Source organism: Puma concolor, chromosome B2 (genome assembly GCF_028749965.1).
Source record: "Puma concolor isolate L17-30 chromosome B2, mPumCon1.1.hap2, whole genome shotgun sequence".
NCBI lineage: Eukaryota > Metazoa > Chordata > Mammalia > Carnivora > Felidae > Puma > Puma concolor.
This window is the reverse complement of record NC_141671.1, coordinates 5,602,088-5,622,303: the sequence shown is the minus strand read 5'-3', so window position 1 is coordinate 5,622,303 and position 20,216 is coordinate 5,602,088. Positions and strand designations below refer to the sequence as shown.

Below are 20,216 nucleotides of genomic sequence, written 5' to 3'. Positions count from 1 at the left end.
AACAGTCCTGTTTACAATTGTATCAGAAATAGTAATAACAATAATACCAAAAATAATAAAATACCTAGAAATAAAACATTGATAAAAGAAATTCAAGATGACATGAAAAAATGGAAAGATATTCCATGCTCATGGATTGGGAGAACAAATAGTTAAAATGTCCAGATTTCCAGAAGCAATCTGCAGATTTATGCAATCCCTGTGAAAATACCAGCAACATTTTTGTTGATTTTTTAAAAAATTTTTACTTTAATTACCAGTGCTCATCATGACAAGTGCAGTCCTTAATCCCCATGACCTGTTGTCCCCATCCCTCCACCCACCTACCCCTCTGGTGACCATCAGTTTGTTGTCTACAGTTAAGGAATCTTAGTTTCTTGGTTTGTCTCTTTTTTCCCCCCTTTGCTCCTTTTTTTTTTGTCTTTCTTAAATTCCATATATGAGTGAAATTACAGGGTATTTGTCCTTCTCTGACTTACTTCACTTAGCATTATACTCTTCAGCTCCATCCATATCTTTGCAGATGGCAAGATTTCATTATTTTTTATGGCTGAATAATATATGTATATATCTCATCTCTTTATCCACTCATCAATCAGATATTTGGGCTGCTTCCATATCTTGACTATTGTAAATAATCTGCTATGAACATAGCAGCACATGTATCTCTTCAAATCAGTATTTTTGTATTCTTTGGGTGAATACCTAGTAGTGCAATTACTGGATCATAGGGTAGTTCTATTTTTACCTTTTTGAGGGACCTCTGCACTGTTTGCCATGTGGCTGCACCAGTTTGCATTTCCACCAACAGTGCATGAGGTTCCTTTTTCTCCACATTCTCCTCCAGCATCTCTTGTTTTTTGTGTTGTTGATGTTAGCCATTCTGACAGGTGTGAGGTGTTATCTCCTTGTAGTTTTGATTTGTGTTTCCCTAATAATAAGTGATAATGAGCATCTTTTCATGTGCCTGTTAGCCATCTTCTTTGGAGAAGATGTATGTCTTCTTTGGAGAAACGTCTGCCCATGTCTTTTGCCCATTTTTTTTTTTATTTATATATGAAATTTATTGTCAAATTGGTTTCCATACAACACCCAGTGCTCGTCCCAAAAGGTGCCCTCCTCAATACCCATCACCCACCCTCTCCTCCCTCCCACCCCCCATCAACCCTCAGCTTGTTCTCAGTTCTCAACAGTCTCTTATGCTTTGGCTCTCTCCCACTCTAACCTCTTTTTTTTTTTCCTTCCCCTCCCCCATGGGTTCCTGTTAAGTTTCTCAGGATCCACATAAGAGTGAAACCATATGGTATCTGTCTTTCTCTGTATGGCTTATTTCACTTAGCATCACACTCTCCAGTTCCATCCACGTTGCTACAAAAGGCCATATTTCATTTTTTCTCATTGCCACGTAGTATTCCATTGTGTATATAAACCACAATTTCTTTATCCATTCATCAGTTGATGGACATTTAGGCTCTTTCCATAATTTGGCTATTGTTGAGAGTGCTGCTATGAACATTGGGGTACAAGTGCCCCTATGCATCAGTACTCCTGTGTCCCTTGGATAAATTCCTAGCAGTGCTATTGCTGGGTCATAGGGTAGGTCTATTTTTAATTTTCTGAGGAACCTCCACACTGCTTTCCAGAGCGGCTGCACCAATTTGCATTCCCACCAACAGTGCAAGAGGGTTCCCGTTTCTCCACATCCTCTCCAGCATCTATAGTCTCCTGATTTGTTCATTTTGGCCACTCTGACTGGCGTGAGGTGATACCTGAGTGTGGTTTTGATTTGTATTTCCCTGATAAGGAGCGACGCTGAACATCTTTTCATGTGCCTGTTGGCCATCCGGATGTCTTCTTTAGAGAAGTGTCTATTCATGTTTTCTGCCCATTTCTTCACTGGGTTATTTGCTTTTCGGGTGTGGAGTTTGGTGAGCTCTTTATAGATTTTGGATACTAGCCCTTTGTCCGATATGTCATTTGCAAATATCTTTTCCCATTCCGTTGGTTGCCTTTTAGTTTTGTTGGTTGTTTCCTTTGCTGTGCAGAAGCTTTTTATCTTCATAAGGTCCCAGTAATTCACTTTTGCTTTTAATTCCCTTGCCTTTGGGGATGTGTCGAGTAAGAGATTGCTACGGCTGAGGTCAGAGAGGTCTTTTCCTGCTTTCTCCTCTAAGGTTTTGATGGTTTCCTGTCTCACATTCAGGTCCTTTATCCATTTTGAGTTTATTTTTGTGAATGGTGTGAGAAAGTGTTCTAGTTTCAACCTTCTGCATGTTGCTGTCCAGTTCTCCCAGCACCATTTGTTAAAGAGACTGTCTTTTTTCCATTGGATGTTCTTTCCTGCTTTGTCAAAGATGAGTTGGCCATACGTTTGTGGGTCTAGTTCTGGGGTTTCTATTCTATTCCATTGGTCTATGTGTCTGTTTTTGTGCCAATACCATGCTGTCTTGATGAGGACAGCTTTGTAGTAGAGGCTAAAGTCTGGGATTGTGATGCCTCCTGCTTTGGTCTTCTTCTTCAAAATTCCTTTGGCTATTCGGGGCCTTTTGTGGTTCCATGTGAATTTTAGGATTGCTTGTTCTAGTTTCGAGAAGAATGCTGGTGCAATTTTGATTGGGATTGTTTAACATAGTGCTGGAAGTTCTAGCATCAGCAATCAGACAACAAAAGGAAATCAAAGGCATCAAAATTGGCAAAGATGAAGTCAAGCTTTCGCTTTTTGCAGATGACATGATATTATACATGGAAAATCCGATAGACTCCACCAAAAGTCTGCTAGGACTGATACATGAATTCAGCAAAGTTGTAGGATACAAAATCAATGTACAGAAATCAGTTGCATTCTTATACACTATCAATGAAGCAACAGAAAGACAAATAAAGAAACTGATCCCATTCACAATTGCACCAAGAAGCATAAAATACCTAGGAATAAATCTAACCAAAGATGTAAAAGATCTGTATGCTGAAAACTATAGAAAGCTTATGAAGGAAATTGAAGAAGATTTAAAGAAATGGAAAGACATTCCCTGCTCATGGATTGGAAGAATAAATATTGTCAAAATGTCAATACTGCCCATTTTTATTTCAACTATTTGTTTCTTGGGTATTGAGTTTTATTGGTTCTTTTAGACACTAACCCTTTATTGGATATGTCATTTGCAAATATCTTCTTTCATTCCATAGGTTGCCTTTTGGTTTTGTTCATTGTTTCCTCTGTTTGCTCTGCAGGAGCTTTTTATGTTGATATAGTCCCATTAGTTTATTTTTGTTTTTGTGTCCTTACCTCAAGAGACATGTCTAGAAAAATGTTACTATAGCCAATGGCAAAAAAGATACTTACTGCCTGTGTTCTCTCCTAGGGGTTTTGTGGTTTCAGGTCTCATGTTTAGGTCTTTAATCCATTTTGAATTTGTTTTTGTGTATGGTGTAAGAAAGTGGTCCAGTTTCATTCTTTTGCATGTTGCTGTCTAGTTTTCCCAGCACCATTTGTTGAAGAGACTGTCTTTCCCATTGGATATTCTTTCCTGCTTTGTCAAACATTCATTAACTATATAACTGTGTGTTTATTTCTGGGCTTTCTATTCTGTTCCATTGGTCTGTGTGTCTGTTTTTGTGCCAGTACCCTACTGTTTTGACTATTGCAGCTTTGAAATACAACTTGAAATCCAGAATTGTGATGCCTCCCATTTTGCTTTGCTTTTTCAAGATTGCTTTGGCTATTTCAGGGTCTTTTGTGGTTCTGCACAAATTTTAGGACTGTTTGTTCTAGCTCTGTGAAAAATGCTGTTGGTATTTTGATAGGGATTGCATTAAATGTACAGATTGTTTGGTGTAGTATAGACAGTTTAACAGTATTTATTCTTCCAATCCATGAGCATGGAATGTCTTTCCATTTCTTTGTGTTGTCTTGAATTTCTTCTTTCATCAGTGTTTTATAGTTTCCAGTACAGGTCTTTCACCTCTTCGGTTACATTTATTCCAAGGTATCTTTTTTTTTTTAAATTTTTTAATACTTATTTTGAGAGAGCGAGAGAGAGAGAGCAGGGGAGAGGGCAGAGAGAGGGGAGACATAGAATCCAAAGCAGGCTCTAGGCTCTGAGCTGTCAGCATAGAGCCCAGTGTGGGGCTCAAACTCATAAGATCATGACCTGAGCTGAAGTTGGATGCTCAACTTACTGAGCCACCTAGGTGCCCCAGTATCTTATCATTTTTCATGCAATTGTAAATGGGATTTTTTTTCCTAATTTCTGTCTCTGCTGCTTCATCATCAGTGTATAGAAATGGACAGATTTCTTTACATTGATTTGTACCCTGCGACTTTACTGAATTCGTGTATCAGCTCTAGCAGTTTTGTGGTGGAGTCCTCAGGGTTTCCTATATGTAGTATCACATCATCTGCAAATAGTGGAAGTTTTACTTATTCCTTGCCAAATTGGATAATTTATTTCTTTTTATTGTCTGATTGCTGTGGCTAGGACTTCCAGTACTATGTTGAGTAAAAGTGGTGAGCAAGCACATTCTTGTTCCTGATCTTAGTGGAAAAGCTCTCAGTTTTTCACCATTGAGGATGATGTTCGCTGTGAGTTTTTCATATATGGCCTTTATTATGTTGAGGTATGTTCCCTCTAAACCTACTTTGTGGAGGATTTTTATCATGGATGTTGTACTTTGTCAAATGCTTTCTCTGCATCTGTTGAAATGATCGTATGGTTTTTATTCTTTCTCTTGTGGATGTCATGTATCATGTTGATTGATTTGCAAATATTGAATCACCCTTGCATCCCAGGAATAATTTCCACTTGATCATAGTAAATGATTGTTTTGATTTATTGTTGAATTTGGTTTGCTGGTATTTTGTTGAGGATTTTTGCATCTGTGTTCACAGAGATATTGGCTTATAGTTCTCTCTGGTCTAATCTTTATTTCCTTTTTTCTGCTGGCTTTAGGCTTTGTTAGTCTTTATCTAGCTTCTTCAGGTGTAAGGTTAGGTTGTTTATTTGAGATTGTTCTTCTTCAGGCAGGCCTGTATTGCTGTATATTTCCCTCTTAGGACCGTTTTTGCTGCATCCGAAAGATTTTGGACCATTGTGTATTCATTTTCACTTGTTTCCATGCATTTTGTTTCCAGCTTTCTTCTTTTGTTTCCTGTTTGACCATTCATTGTTTAGTAGCATATTATTTAACCTCCATGTATTTGTGTTCTTTCCAGGTTTGTTCTTATGGTTGATTTCTAGTTTCATAGTGTTATGATCAGAAAAGATGCATGGTATGAATTTGATCTTTTTCAGTTTGTTGAGGCTTGTTTTTTTTGCCTAATATGTGATCTATTCTGGAGAATGTTCCATGTGCACTTGGAAAGAATGTGTATTGTGCTGTTTTAGGATGGAATGTTCTGAATATATCTGTTAAATCCATGCGGTCCAGTGTGTTATTCAAAGCCATGGTTTCCAGGTGCTGGGTGGCTCAGTCATTAAGCATCTGACTTCGGCTCAGGTTGTGATCTCATGGTTCGTGAATTTGAGTCCCACATCAGGTAATCTCGAGCCCTGTTTCTTTCTCTCTCTCTCTCTCTCTTTCTCTCTCTTTCTCTCTTCTTTCTCTCTCTCTGCCTCTTTTGGGATTCTCTCTCTGCCTCTCTCTCTTTTTCCTCAAAAAAAAAAAGCCATTGTTTCCTTGTTGATTTTTTTTTTAAATATCTGAAATTTATTGTCAAATTAGCTTCCATACAACACCCAGTGCTCATCCCAAAAGATTCCCTCTTCAATGCCCATCACCTAACTTGTTGATTTTCTTTTATTATTTTTTTTAAATGTTTATGTTAGAGAGAGAGAGAGAGAGAGAGCGTGAACAGGGGAGGGGCAGAGAGAGAGGGAGACACAGAATCGGAAGTGGGTTCCGGGCTCTGAGCTGTCAGCGCAGAGCCCGACGCGGGGCTCAAACTCACGGACCGCAAGATCCTGACGTGAGCTGAAGTCGGCCGCTCAACCGACTGAGCCACCCAGGCGCCCCTAACTTGTTGATTTTCTGATTGGATGATTTGTCCATTGATATAAGTAAGGTGTTAAAGTCCCCTATTTTTATTGTATTATTCTCACTTAGTTCCTTTATGTTTAACTATTTTATGTATTTGGTTGCTTCCATGTTGGGTGTGTTAATATTTAAAATTGTTACATCTTCTTGTTGTATTGTCCCTTTTATAATTATATAGAGTCTCTCTTTGTCTCTTATTACAGTCTTCGTTTTTGTTTTTTGTTTTTTTTAAATTTTTTTTTAACGTTTATTTATTTTGGGGACAGAGAGAGAGCGTGAACAGGGGAGGGGCAGAGAGAGAGAGAGACACAGAATTGGAAACAGGCTCCAGGCTCTGAGCCGTCAGCACAGAGCCTGACGCGGGGCTTGAACCCACGGACCGTGAGATCATGACCTGAGCCGAAGTCGGATGCTTAACCGACCAAGCTACCCAGGCACCCCAGTTTTTGTTTGTTTTTGAAAACTTTAAGTTTGTTTATTTTTGAGAGATAGAGACAGAGTGTGAGCAGGGGAGGGGCAGAGAGAGAAGGAGATACAGAACTCAAAGCAGGCTCCAGGCTATAAGCTGTCAGCACAGAGCCTGATGCAGGGCTCAAACTCATGAACCACAAGATTATGACCTGAGCCAAAGTCGGGCATTCAACAGAGTGAGCCACCCAGGTGCCCTGATTACATTCTTAAAATCTATTTTATGTGATCTAAATATTGCTATCCCAGCTTTCTTTTCACTTCCATGTGCATGACAAATATTTCCACCCCCTCACTTTTGATCTGCATGTATTTTTAGGTCTAAAATGCATCTCTTATGGACAGCATATAGATTGGTCTTTTTTTTTTTTTAATCCATTTTGTTACTCTGTGTTTTTTGATTGGAGTGTGTAGTTCATTTACATTCAAAATAATGTATTTATGCCATTTATATGATTTGTGGTTGTTTCTGAAGGTTTTCTCTGATCCTTTCTTTCTTTCTTTCATGGTTTGCTGGGTTTCTTTTGTGATATACTTGGAGTCTTTTCTCTTTATTTTTTTCATATCATTGGTTTTGATTTCTGGTTATCATTAGGTTTATATACAACGTCTTTTGCAGTCTGTATTAAGTTGATGGTCATTTAAGTTTGGACCCATTCTTTACTTCTCCCCTCCTGCCCCCACATTTTAGGTATACATGTCATATTTTACGTCCTTTTATTTTGTGAGTTTCTTGACTGATTTTTTTTTTCCAGAAATGTTCATTTTTACTGATTTTGTGTTTCTTACCTTCATACTGTCATTTTTGGTCTTTCCTTTGCAGTCAAGGATTCCCCTTTAACATTTCTAGCAGGATTGGATTAGTGGCCATGAGTTCCTTTAGTTTTTGTTTGCCTGGGTAACTCTTTATCTCTATTTCAATTCTGAATGACAGCCTTGCTGAATAGAGTATTCTCTTTTTTAATATTTTAAAAATATTCAGGGGCGCCTGGGTGGCTCAGTCGGTTAAGCGGCTGACTTCAGCTCAGGTCACGATCTCGCGGTCCGCGAGTTCGAGCCCCACGTCGGGCTCTGGACTGATGGCTCAGAGCCTGGAGCCTGCTTCCGATTCTGTGTCTCCCTCTCTCTCTGCCCCTCCCCCGTTCATGCTCTGTCTCAAAAATAAATAAAACATTAAAAAAAAATTAAAAAAAATATTTATTTGTTTTTGAGAGACAGAGTACAAGCGGGGGAGGGGAAGAGAGAGAGGGAGATACAGAATCTGAAGCAGGCTACAGGCTCTGAGAGTTAGCACAGAACCTAATGTAGAGCTCGAACTCACGAACTATGAGATCATGACCTGAGCCAAAGTCTGACGCTCAACCAACTAAACCACCCAGGAGCCCCTGGATAGAGTATTCTTTCTTGGCAGCAGGTTTCTCCCATTTTGTACTTTGAATGTATCATGCCATCTCTCTGTCTTGGAAAATTTCTGCTGAAAAAAATCTGTTGCTAGGCTTATGGAGTTTCCTTTGTATGTAACTGTCTTCTATTGTCTTGCTGCTTTTAATATTCTTTATCACTGTATTTTGCCATTTTAATTACAATAGGTCTTCGTGTGGATATGCTTATGTTGATTTTGTTGGGAGTTCTCTGTGCCTCTTGAATCTGGATATCTGTTTCCTTCCCCACATTAGGGAAGTTTTCAGCTATTTTTCTTCAGATAAATTCTCTACCTCCTTTTGTCTCTCTTCTTTTGGGGTTCCTGTAATACGAATGTTATTATGTTTGATGGAGTCACTGAGTTTCCTAAGGCTCTTCTCCTGTTGCATAATTTTTTTTTCTCCCCTTTGTATAGCTTGGTTACATTATTCTGTCTTCTAGGTCATTAATTCATTCCTCTGCTTCTTCAGCCTGCTGTTTATTCCATCAAGCGAAATGTTTCTCGTTTCATGTATTGAGCCCTTTATCTCTTTATGTTTCCTCATCTCTTTGTCAAGGGTCTCACTTGTTGTCCACTCTTAAGTCCATTGAGTATCCCTATGATCATTGTTTTAAATTCTCCATCAGGTTTGTTACCTATATCTGTTTTATTTAGATCTCTGGCTATGGCCTTGTCCTGTTCTTTTACTTGGGACAAATTCCCTGTCTTCTCATTCTGTATGAGTATCTCTACCTGTTTCTGTGTGTAGGAAAGTCAGCTACATCTCCTGTCCTTGAAGGGAATGTTCTTATGAAGAAGAGGTCCTGTGTAGTGTCTGCAGTGTAGTTTCCCTTGTTCCCCAGGGCCTGGCACTTCTGGTACTATCTCCAATCCATGCTCAACACCAAAAATACCAAATAATCCAATTAAAAAATGAGCAGAGACCTGAACAGACATTTTTCCAATGAAGACATACAGATGGCCAACAGACACATGAAAAGGTGTTGAACATCACTCATCATCAGGGAAATACAAATCAAAACCACAGTGAGATATTATCTCACAGCTATCTGAATGGCTAGAATCAAAAATGCAAGAAACAGCAGGTGTTGGTGAGAATGTGGAGAGAAAGGAACCTCGTGCACTATTGGTGGCAATGCAAACTGGTACAGCCATTGTGGAAAACAGTATGGAGATCCCTGAAACAGTTAAAAATAGAACTACCCTATGATTCAGCAATCACACCACTGGGTATTAACCCAAAGAAAACGAAAACACTAACTTGAAAAGATATATGCACCCCTGTGTTTATAGCAGCATTATTTACAATAACCAAATTATGGAAGCAACCCAGGTGTTCATCAGTAGGTGAATGGATAAAGGAAGTGAGGTATACACACACACAATGGAATATTAGCCATAAGAAAGTATTAAATCTTGCTATTTGTAACAACATGGATGGAGCTAGAGAATGTAATGGTAAGTGAAAAAAGTCAGAAAGACAGGTGCCATATGTATTCACTCATGTGGAATTTAAGAAACAAAAATGAACAAAGTAAAAAAGGCACAAACCAAAAAACCAGACTCTTAGCTACAGAGAACACACTGGTGGTCACCAGTGTGGAGAGGGTGGGGGGATGGGTGAAAGAGGTGAAGGGCATTAAGAGTACACTTACAATGATGAACACTGAGTAACATATACAGTTGCTGAGTCACTATATTGTACACCTGGAACTAACATAACACTGTGTTAAGTATACTGGAATTAAAATAACTCTTTCCCCTGATAATTTTTAAAAAATTATCTCTTTGATGGAGAAGTGTGTGATAAAGCAAATTTAGCAGAATGCTAATTATACAGTCTAAATGATATGTATGTAGGTGTTCACTGTGATTTTTCAACTTTTCCGTATAAAAAATGTCATAAAATGTTAGGAAAAAAATGTGAAAAATCTCTAATTTTTATGTCACTAATACAGTGGCCACAGGCTACCTGTCCATATGACTCTTCTCACTAAAAGGATGCCAGTCTTTAGAATAAATTTCTAATTTCATGGTGTTCTAAATTAGAGCATTAAGATTATGTTTTGTCTTTATATTTTCAAATAGCTTAATATGTTTTGGTAACATTTTAAAAAGGCAACTTTCCCATTTCAGCCAAACTAATCAGGATTAAGTCATTTCTGAAAGTCCACCAAAACGTGACTTTTAAGAAAACCTTTTCTTTGTTCCCTGTTACTCTCATGATTACCCGTAAGTCTTCATATGTAGTTTGATTCCAGTTCTGTTGAGGGTTAGAGGTATCAAGACTTACATATATTTTAGGCTTCCTTTCTTTAAAAAGTATATTTTAGGGTTTTTTTTAAAAAAAAAACCTAATTAACAATGATTTGGTTTAGGCTTAATCCAAGTTTAAAAAAGTATTAAACCCTACTTTATGGCTGTTACTCTTCTCCTGCAGCTCTATAACTTGCATATATGCATGTGTATGTGTTTGTGTATACATATATATGATTTCTTTTTTTTACAGTATTTGAAAGCTGTGATAACTCCAGAGTGTCTTCTGATACTAGATTATCGGAATTTAAATTTAGAGCAATGGCTATTCCGGGAACTCCCCTCACAGTTGGCTGGAGAAGGACAACTTGTCACATACCCTTTACCTTTTGAGTTCAGGGCTATAGAAGCACTCCTACAATATTGGGTAAGCCTATATTTTTATTTAGCTTCTTGAATTTGTTCTTGTTTATTAAAAAAATTTTTTTAACATTTATTTATTTTTGAGAGACAGAGACAGCACAAGTGGGGGGAGGGCCAGAAGGAGAGGGAGACACAGAATCCAAAACGGGCTCCAGGCTCTGAGCTGTCAGCACAGAGCCCAATATGGGGATTGAACCCACAAACGGTGAGATCATGACCTGAGCTGGAGTTGGATGCTTAACCGACTGAGTGTCCCTGTTCTTTGTCTCGTTTAAGACAAAGTTGGTGGGGCGCCTGGGTGGCGCAGTCGGTTAAGCGTCCGACTTCAGCCAGGTCATGATCTCGCAGTCCGTGAGTTCGAGCCCCGCGTCGGGCTCTGGGCTGATGGCTCAGAGCCTGGAGCCTGTTTCCGATTCTGTGTCTCCCTCTCTCTCTGCCCCTCCCCCGTTCATGCTCTGTCTCTCTCTGTCCCAAAAATAAATAAACTTTAAAAAAAAAAAAAAAAAAAAAAAAAAAAAGACAAAGTTGGTATTGTTGCAGTGGCACTTTCCCTAACCACACCCTGCCTCCAAACAAAAACATCTCTAAGGGTCCTGTATAGAGAAAGAAGTTAATTCTTTTTTTTTTTTTTTTTTTTTTTCAATATATGAAATTTACTGTCAAATTGGTTTCCATACAACACCCAGTGCTCATCCCAAAAGGTGCCCTCCTCAATACCCATCACCCACCCTCCCCTCCCTCCCACCCCCCATCAACCCTCAGTTTGTTCTCAGTTTTTAACAGTCTCGTATGCTTTGGCTCTCTCCCACTCTAACCTCTTTTTTTTTTTTTCCTTCCCCTCCCCCATGAGTTTGTTAAGTTTCTCAAGATCCACATAAGAGTGAAACCATATGGTATCTGTCTTTCTCTGTATGGCTTATTTCACTTAGCATCACACTCTCCAGTTCCATCCACGTTGCTACAAAAGGCCATATTTCATTCTTTCTCATTGCCACGTAGTATTCCATTGTGTATATAAACCACAACTGAAAGAAGTTAATTCTTAAGCTATATGACCCAATCAAATAGATCTAAGGTCCCTAGGTATAGTTTACAAAGTTTCTTTAAGAGTCCTATTAGGACATTCCCTTAAGCACATTTTAAGTTGGCTGTCCTTTGTGCAGTGTTGATAACTGTATTCGGGGCTAATAATTCAAAATATTTAACATCCTAAGTATCATACAAGAGAACATATCAAAAAAGTTTTAAATATATTCCATTTTATTCTGTAACTAAATTGTATATTGTAAAACCGCATATACATGATAAATGTTATAGCTCAGATCACTCATCAGATCATTCTAATACTTTCCACATCACTCTGTTTGTACAATGCTTTGTTTGAGACAGCTAGTGATGCCACTGTTTGAGACGTAGTTTGACCTAGGAGCCACGTGTAATTCTTCTAATGACTCCCCCATTATGTTGATAGTCACTGAGTGTTTGGAGACCCTGTCAGGCCCTGAACAAGGATGGTCACTGGCCTCCTGGCCCCCACAGATTGTTCATTATCTGTCCTTCTCGTTAGGTTAGTGTCCGGAGCTAGCTGCATGCAACAGTTTTAGGAGCATGCTAACCAGAGTGAGGGAAGGAAGCAGGGAAAGAGCACGCACAGTGGGTGAGGACCGGGTGAACCTGCGTCCCTTCTCTCTCGTCTGCCCTGCTGTACTGAGGGAGCCGGAAATGGCTGCATCCCCCACTCAACCCGGGCTAATGAAGCAGGAGCTCAAGCTAGTATGAGCCCATGCAATGGTGACTAGTTGGAGCAGGGGACGGAGAGAAGAGAAGGTGCAGCCAGGGGTCAGTGACAGGTTACATAGGCTGAGGAAGCTCTCGGTTCTCATGCTGAGACCAACAGTAAATGCTGGGATTTATGGCATTAACTAGTTTTACTAATTACTGCTTAATTCTGTTACACTCTGTACCAACTGTTATATCCATATTTAACCACTGGAATAGCTCTGTCAGTGCTTTCTTGCTGAATGTCTGCCATGCTTCTATATACCTGAATAATAGACTTTGACTTGACACTGATTTGTTTTTTTAAAGTCCCAAGTTAAGTTTTGATTTTCAGAAGAGTTTGTTATATAGGAATTTTGAACTGCATTCTGTTGACCGAGAACATGGGTTATCAACTGTAGAGTTTGTGTTGTAGCCGTGGAATGGCAGGTTTACTTTTAGTCCGTCAGTCCTGTGTTCCTTTCATAATGAGTGTTTATGCAGGAAGACTGTATGAGAGCTGATTCCCTGTTGACCAAGTGCAAGCCGGGTGATGACAACATCACGTGTGCTTATCTCATAACCTGGTAGATGTAGTTCTTGAATTGTCCAGAGTCAGCATTCCAGCAGTGACGTGTTCCCAGCCATTACAGATTTTTGTGTTTAATCAGAAGATAGATCACTGACCCTGAGTATTCTAAAAATATTGTTTTAATTCTTATGAAAGGTCATGTTGTTATCTAGATCAGCACTCTTCAGGGGAAACTTAGCGTTTTGCAACCACTGATCCTTGAGACATTGGAAGCTTTAGTGGATCCCAAACATTCCTCTGTAGACAGAAGCAAACTGCACATCTTGCTACAAAATGGCAAAAGGTAAATACAGGTGATTTACCTATTTGGGAGATAGACACAACAGTGAAATGCATTGTATAAATTCAGATACAAAATTAATATGTTTGTTACCTGTTTTAAAAATACCAACTAGTCTTGGTAATGATAACGACTTACTCTCCATGTCTTCAAAATAGGAAAGTAGCCTAGGTGGGAAGTTGAGCTAAAAAGGGCACACGGGCTAATGTTTATTGAAAAGCTGTTTTGCATGAAATGCTGCATTAGGGTCTTTAATGTATTTTTGGTTTGGGAATTGATTCTTAATGTGCATGGTAAATATCAAAATTTTTTTACAAGTCAGTGTTTACCATCAATGTATAAGTGATCAATTTGATAAGATACTTTAAAAAGGCACTTTTCTTGTAGTGAAATGTGTAAGTTTATATTATTGATCATTTCCATACAACTACTCTTCTAGTCTGTCAGAGTTAGAAACCGATATCAAAATTTTCAAAGAGTCCATTTTGGAGATCTTGGATGAAGAAGAGAGGCTGGAGGAGCTCTGTCTAACAAAGTGGAGTGACCCACAAGTCTTGTGAGTATGTAGTCGTGCTTTGCTACTTATTTTGGTAGGATCTGTCACCTGTCTTCCTCAGGGTGGTTTTTCATAGAGAACGTAATGTTTTCTGAAAAGCAGAAAATAGAGGCACCTTTTATCCCCGGTGGTTTCACTGTTTCCCCATATGTATTGCATCTTATTCAGTGTAAAAAGGATATATTGAGTGCACACTGTGCTGGTCTACGATGAGTATAAACACACCATTACCTGTATCTTCAAAGGACTGGCCACCAAAGTGGCCCACACATCTACCCAGACAACCTAGGGAGCACAGTGGAAGAGAGGGAAATATTCACGTGGGGATGGGGAGATGGCGGCGAAGGAAGGGAAGACATGGACATATGTTCTGTATCTTTTGTCTAGTGTAAAAACGCTTATCTTATAAATCTTTTATCTCTTACAAAATTAGAAATCATTTACTCTCCTTATGCCCACTCAAGTTAAATGTTTACTTTTTAAGTACTCAATATTTTTTTGTTCTTTGTAGATGAGTTTTAGAAATTAATGGAGACATCTTTGTCACGTCCATAGTTTCCACAGTCTGTACAGATTTTTTAAAGCATTTTGAGACATTAGTTACCTATATTTTAAAAAGGAAAAATTAAGATTAAAAGGGCTATTATAGCAGAGAGAAATAATAGCAGGAACTTGAACACACTTTTATTTGCTTTTTATTAGGCCAGTCTGTGTCTAATATACTTTGTAAGTGTCTTTCACAGAGCACTTCACTCCTACTTACTCCCTATGGTAGGGTGGTAGGGAGTGTAAGTAAAGGCTCACAAAATAACTATTGACCTCATTCAAGAACACTTTTCTTGGGGCGCCTGGGTGGCGCAGTCGGTTAAGCGTCCGACTTCAGCCAGGTCACGATCTCGCGGTCCGTGAGTTCGAGCCCCGCGTCAGGCTCTGGGCTGATGGCTCGGAGCCTGGAGCCTGTTTCCGATTCTGTGTCTCCCTCTCTCTCTGCCCCTCCCCCGTTCATGCTCTGTCTCTCTCTGTCCCAAAAATAAATAAAAACGTTGAAAAAAAATTAAAAAAAAAAAAAAGAACACTTTTCTTCCTATATGAAACTAACATTAGGTATCTATCTTGGAAAGGAAATGCTATGTTCGTTTTTAGTTTTACCTGATTTGCACTAATTTGCACTCCTTCACCAGAATTTACACATCTGGATTTTCCTATAGGTGGTAGTGCATATTTGCATGAGAATCCTGTGAATTGGGGCCCTGGAATACAGTGAACCCGGCTATCCTGCATTGGGGATAGGACCTGTGCCATCCCCCGCCCCGCCCCACTTAGTCTAATAGTGCTTGGGGTCTCCTGACAAAGCCACTCACAGACTGACCTCCATCACAATAAAAGAAAAGACAAAGGCCAGTTTTGTCATTGGTAGCTGAATATTGTATACAGAATCAGGAAGTTTTTGGTATGAATGTGTGATGCATGTATTGGGGGTATGTTAATTACATTAACGCTTTTAATTGAAGTGAAAAGAGCAGTGCAGGAATCGACCATGCAGAAGAGATGGAGTTGCTGTTGGAAAACTACTACCGATTAGCTGAGGATCTTTCCAATGCAGCTCGGGAACTCAGGGCACTGATTGATGATTCACAGAGTATCATATTCATCAATCTGGACAGGTAAGAAAGCATTCTATAAATCAGTCAGTAAATATTTTCTTTTAAAGTAATTCTAAAGTGATAAAGCTTTTAAGGCCCCGTCATTTTGGGAGGAGTTACATCATCATCTATGAATGCCACATGGGAGTATGTCCTCTTTTTAAGGTGTAGATTTAATCTGTGTGGCCTCCAATAGATTATTTCGTGAATTTGCTGTATGGCTAGCGGGCCCTTCTCATCCAAGTACATGTTCTCCTCTCCAGCCACCGTAATGTGATGATGAGGCTGAACCTGCAGTTGACCATGGGAACCTTCTCTCTTTCACTCTTTGGACTAATGGGAGTTGCTTTTGGAATGAATCTAGAATCTTCTCTTGAAGAGGTGAGACTGCATTTCAATAAGCTAGGGATTATTTTTTATGTTTTGAAGATCATTTTTTAAAATGGATTTTAAGGGGTGCCCAGGGGGTTGGTTCGAGTCCCATGTTGGATGTAGAGATTGCTTGAAAATAAAATCTTAAAAAAATACAATGGATTTTAAGAAGAGTCTTAAAACGTATGCACCCCAGTGAATTAAAATGTGTAGTCTAATTCATTCAAAATTCAGGCAGTGTTTTTAGCCCCTGTTACAACGTAAATATAACTGTAGCCTAGGTTACCTCAGGTTTCTTGAAACCTGGAACCACACGTGGGAAAGGTTTGACAAAACAGTGTCACACCGTGCACGGTGCTCTTGCAGGATCCCACTGTGGGCCTCTGGTATGCAGGAGCACAGTGAGATGGTGCTCCCGGAGGATCTTGCCATAGGTGCGGGTAGTGCGGGATCGCACCGTGAGGAGACCGTGGTGCAGGTCACATGATGCGATGGTGAGCCCGCAGGGTCTTACCGTGTCGTTCCGGTAATGCCGGATCACACCGTGAGGCAGTGCTTGTGCGGTGTGGCACCATGAGGCGACGGTAATGCAGGATCCCCCTGTGCGGTGTGTGCAGGATTGATTGTGAGGTGGTGCTCCTGCAGGGTCCTGCCATGAGGTGGCGGTAATTCAGAATCACAGAGAGGCCATGCTAATGAAGGACTTTTTTCCTAATTCTTACGTGCCAGGCATTGGTAGCTTGCTTATTTCAGTCAAGTCACAGCTCTGAAGATGGAAGTGTTACCCTACTTTACAGATGAGAAAACTGAGGCCCAGGAAATTGAGGTAATTTGCTCAAGGGCTCAGTGCTATAAAGTAACAGTTAGGATTTGAGCCCGAGACTTGTACTTTGCACTTGGCTGCACTTTCACATTAATGCAACACTAAACTGCCAGAGTTCTTCATATCATCGTAGCCTTGTATTTTCAGAAAATACCTTACTGTAAGATTTCCAGAAAATAATCTGAATACGCACTCAGCACTCTTTTTGGCTCCGTGTCCTACGTAATCTGTAAGGTCGTTCTCTGTCTCATCAGGACACTTCCGCTTCTAAAAAGTGGCCTGTAAAAGAAGCACATCTGGTGGTCACTCTTCTATGAAACTGTCCAGTGGTTTTTGATTGCCCTTAAAGATCCAGGCTCCTTGGGCTGCAGGACTCTTCCTGGTGTGTGCCCTCGTCTGCACGTTGAGCCAACCACTCGGCCCCCCTGTCCATGCTGCATTGATCTTTCTGTACAGGCTCACTTCCTCCCACACACGTTCCCTCAGCTCCCACCTCCTCTGCCTCATTGGCTCCTACTTCCTCTCAGGTCTCAGCTTGCTTGTCACTTCCAAGGACAATCATCAGCGAGGCACAGTGTTAGTCATTTTAGTTCTCCTTGTACTGAGATGTAAAGAAAAATAAATGCAGTCCATTCATTCGTTCATCCTCTAAACACAGTTTTGGTGCCTGTTACATACTAAGCACTGCTTTCAGCCTTGGGGAAACAGCAGGGAGTCCCTGCCCATGTGGGGGTCACGTGACAGTAGGAGAGAGCATAGAAATAGACATGTAGTACGTTAGATGAGAAGTGCCATGAAAGAAAAGCCAGGCACAAGGATGATGCTCACAGGAAGTGAGATGAGGAGATGGGCTGGTCAGGGAAGGTCCTTCAGAGGAGCTGACCGTACAGAGTGGGACGGTCTATGGGAAGGTACGTGAGGCACAGGGGGCCGCACACATACTGACTGCAGCAGGGATGGGCTGTGCTTCTTTAAGGAGCAGAAGGCTGGAAGGGGCAAGAGAAGGCGAGTCAGGAGGAGAGAGGTAGGGAAGGAGGTCACAGAGTAGACAGGTGGGAGATCGTGGTGATTTTGTAGAGCCGGATAGGGTTTGGATTTATTTTAGGTGTGCTGGGCATCTGTTCTGAGGCCAGGAGTTTTAGAATTCTTCTGTGATAGCTCCCGGCCCGTGCGGTCCCCTCTGGTAGCTCCTGGCCTGTGTGGTCCTCAGTGTGGAGCCGCCCCGTTGAGATGAGAGGTGAGTGGTTCGGGGGGATTGGTTCCCACACAACAAGATTCAGATCAGTACCTCACCCGTTACAAATTCCGTCTCTGGGGATCCTGAAGGATAGGAAAAACTTCTTGTTTTTTTCTTTTTAAGATAATTTTAGAATCTTCCAAGAATAGTCCCAGAATTCCCATAGAGCCTTCATGCAGTGTCTTCAAACACCAACGTTACATCACATTCACTCTGTCATTGTATCTATTTGTGCAGCCTTTTTTCCTGAACCACTGGAGAGTAAGCAACACATGTGATGCCCCTTCACCTGTAAATATTTCACTATATACCTTTCAGTATATACTTCCTAGAAACATGGGCATTCTCATATATAACCACAATGCAGATGTCAAAATCAGGAAACTGACATTGAAACAGTGCTGTTTTACAGTCTGCGGACCCTATTTGGATTTAGGCTTTTGTCTCGGTGCTGCTCTTTGTCTCTTAGAAGACCCTGGATCACATAGTTACCCTGTCTCCTGAGACTCTTAATGGAGCCAGCTTTCTGATCTTTGTCTTTCATGGCCATGACACTCACTAAGAAAGAGATTCGTTATTTGACCTTGATAGCCGTTCTGGTTATGCATTGTCAGTATGTTCTTACATTGAGTCCCATCAGGAAGCACATGATGTCTGTTTGTCCCGTTATTGGGACCATAGGTTAGGGAGGTGTCTGCCAACTTTCTCTCCCGTGAAGTGACTCTGTCTGTGGAGTGAAATGTCTCGGAGGGAGATACTTTGAGACTGTGTAAAAATCCTGTCATTCTTCAAATTTTCACCCTCTGGTTTTTGCATCTGTCACTTGACCAAAAACTAATTCATGCCTGAATCAAATATTACTGTGATGGTTACCAAATGGAGATTTTTTTTTTCTTTTTAAGTTTTCATTTTAATTCCAGTTAGTTAACATCCAGTGTAATATTAGTTTCAAGTGTACAATGTAGTGATTCAGCACTTCTACACATCACCGGGTGCTCATCACATGTGCACTCCTTAATCCCCACCATCTGTTTCCCCATCCTCCCCCCACCTCCCTTCTGGGGACCATCAGGTGGTTCTCTACAAGAGTGTGTTTCTTACTTTATCTCTTTTTCCCCCCTTTGCTTGTTTCTTAAATTCCACATATGAGTGAAATCATATATTTGTCTTTCTTTTTTTTTTTTTAACATTTGTTTGTTTAGAGAGAAAGTGCAAGCAGGGGAGGGGCAGAGAGAGAGAGAGGGAGACGGAATCCCAAGGAGACTCCACACTGTCAGCACAGAGCCCGATGCAGGGCTTGATCTCACCAACCGTGAGATCATGAGTTGAACCAATATCAAGAGTTGGTAGCTTAACCAACTGAGCCACCCAGGTGCCTCATGACTGACTGTGTGTGTGTGTGTGTGTGTGTGTGTGTGTGTGTGTGTGTGTAAAACACATCTTTTGTATCCATTCATTTATTGATGGACACTGAGGGTTCTTCCATTGTTTGTTGTAAATAATGCTGCCATAAATTGTTTGTTGTAAATAATGCTGCCATAAACATAGGGGTGTGTGTATCCCTTTGAATTAGTGTGTTTGTATTCTTTGGGTAAATACCCAGTAGTGTGATTGCTGAATCATAAGGTAGTTGTCTGTTTTTAACTTTTTGAGGAACCTCCACACTGTTCACAGTGGCTGCACCACTTTGCATCCCTACCAACAGTGCATGAGGTTCATTTTTCTCCACATCCTTTCTAGCATCTGTTGTTTCTTGTGCTGTTGGCTTTAGCCATTCTGACCTGTGTGAGGTGATACCTCATTGTAGTTTTGGTTTGCATTTCCCTGATAATAGGTGATGATTATCTTTTCATGTTGTCTCTTCTGTTGGCTATCTGTATGTCTTCTTGGGAGAAATGTTTGTTTATGTCTTCTCATTTCTTAATTGGATTATTTGTTTTTTGGGTGTTAAGTTAGATCAGTTCTTCATATATTTTGGATACTAGCCCTTTATCCAATATGTCATTTGCAAATATCTTCTCCCGTTCCATAGGCTGCCATTTAGTTTTGTTGATTGTTTCCCCTGCTGTGCAGATTTTTCTGTTGATGTAGTCCTGATTGTTTATTTTTGCTTTTGTTTCCATCGCCTCAGGAAACCTATCTTGAAAGAAGTTGCTGTGGCCAAAGAAGTTACTGTCTGTGTTCTCTTGTAGGATTTTTATAGTTTCACGTTTCACATTTAGGTCTTGAATCCATTTTGACCTTATTTCTGTGTATAGTGTAAGAAAGTGGTCGTTTCATCCTTTTATTTGTCCAGTTGAGCCAGCACCATTTGTTGAAGAAACCATCTTTTTCCATAGGAGGCATATTCTT

At 40.2% G+C, this 20,216-nt stretch overlaps 1 protein-coding gene across 5 annotated transcripts in view; it reads left to right on the top strand.

Annotated features, from left to right (window-relative positions):
- Window positions 1-20,216, top strand: part of MRS2 (magnesium transporter MRS2) — a 49,950-nt gene that overhangs the window by 7,661 nt on the left and 22,073 nt on the right. For all 5 annotated transcript variants that reach the window (XR_015250979.1, XR_015250981.1, XR_015250980.1 and 2 more), the window contains exons 5-9: window positions 10,434-10,607; window positions 13,106-13,236; window positions 13,673-13,789; window positions 15,301-15,453; window positions 15,696-15,813. Coding sequence is in view for 2 of the 5 variants with exons in the window: in XM_086706125.1 (XP_086562251.1) it covers window positions 10,434-10,607; window positions 13,106-13,236; window positions 13,673-13,789; window positions 15,301-15,453; window positions 15,696-15,813 (693 nt within the window). In the remaining 3 variants the exon portion in view is untranslated. The remainder of the gene's footprint in view (window positions 1-10,433; window positions 10,608-13,105; window positions 13,237-13,672; window positions 13,790-15,300; window positions 15,454-15,695; window positions 15,814-20,216) is intronic.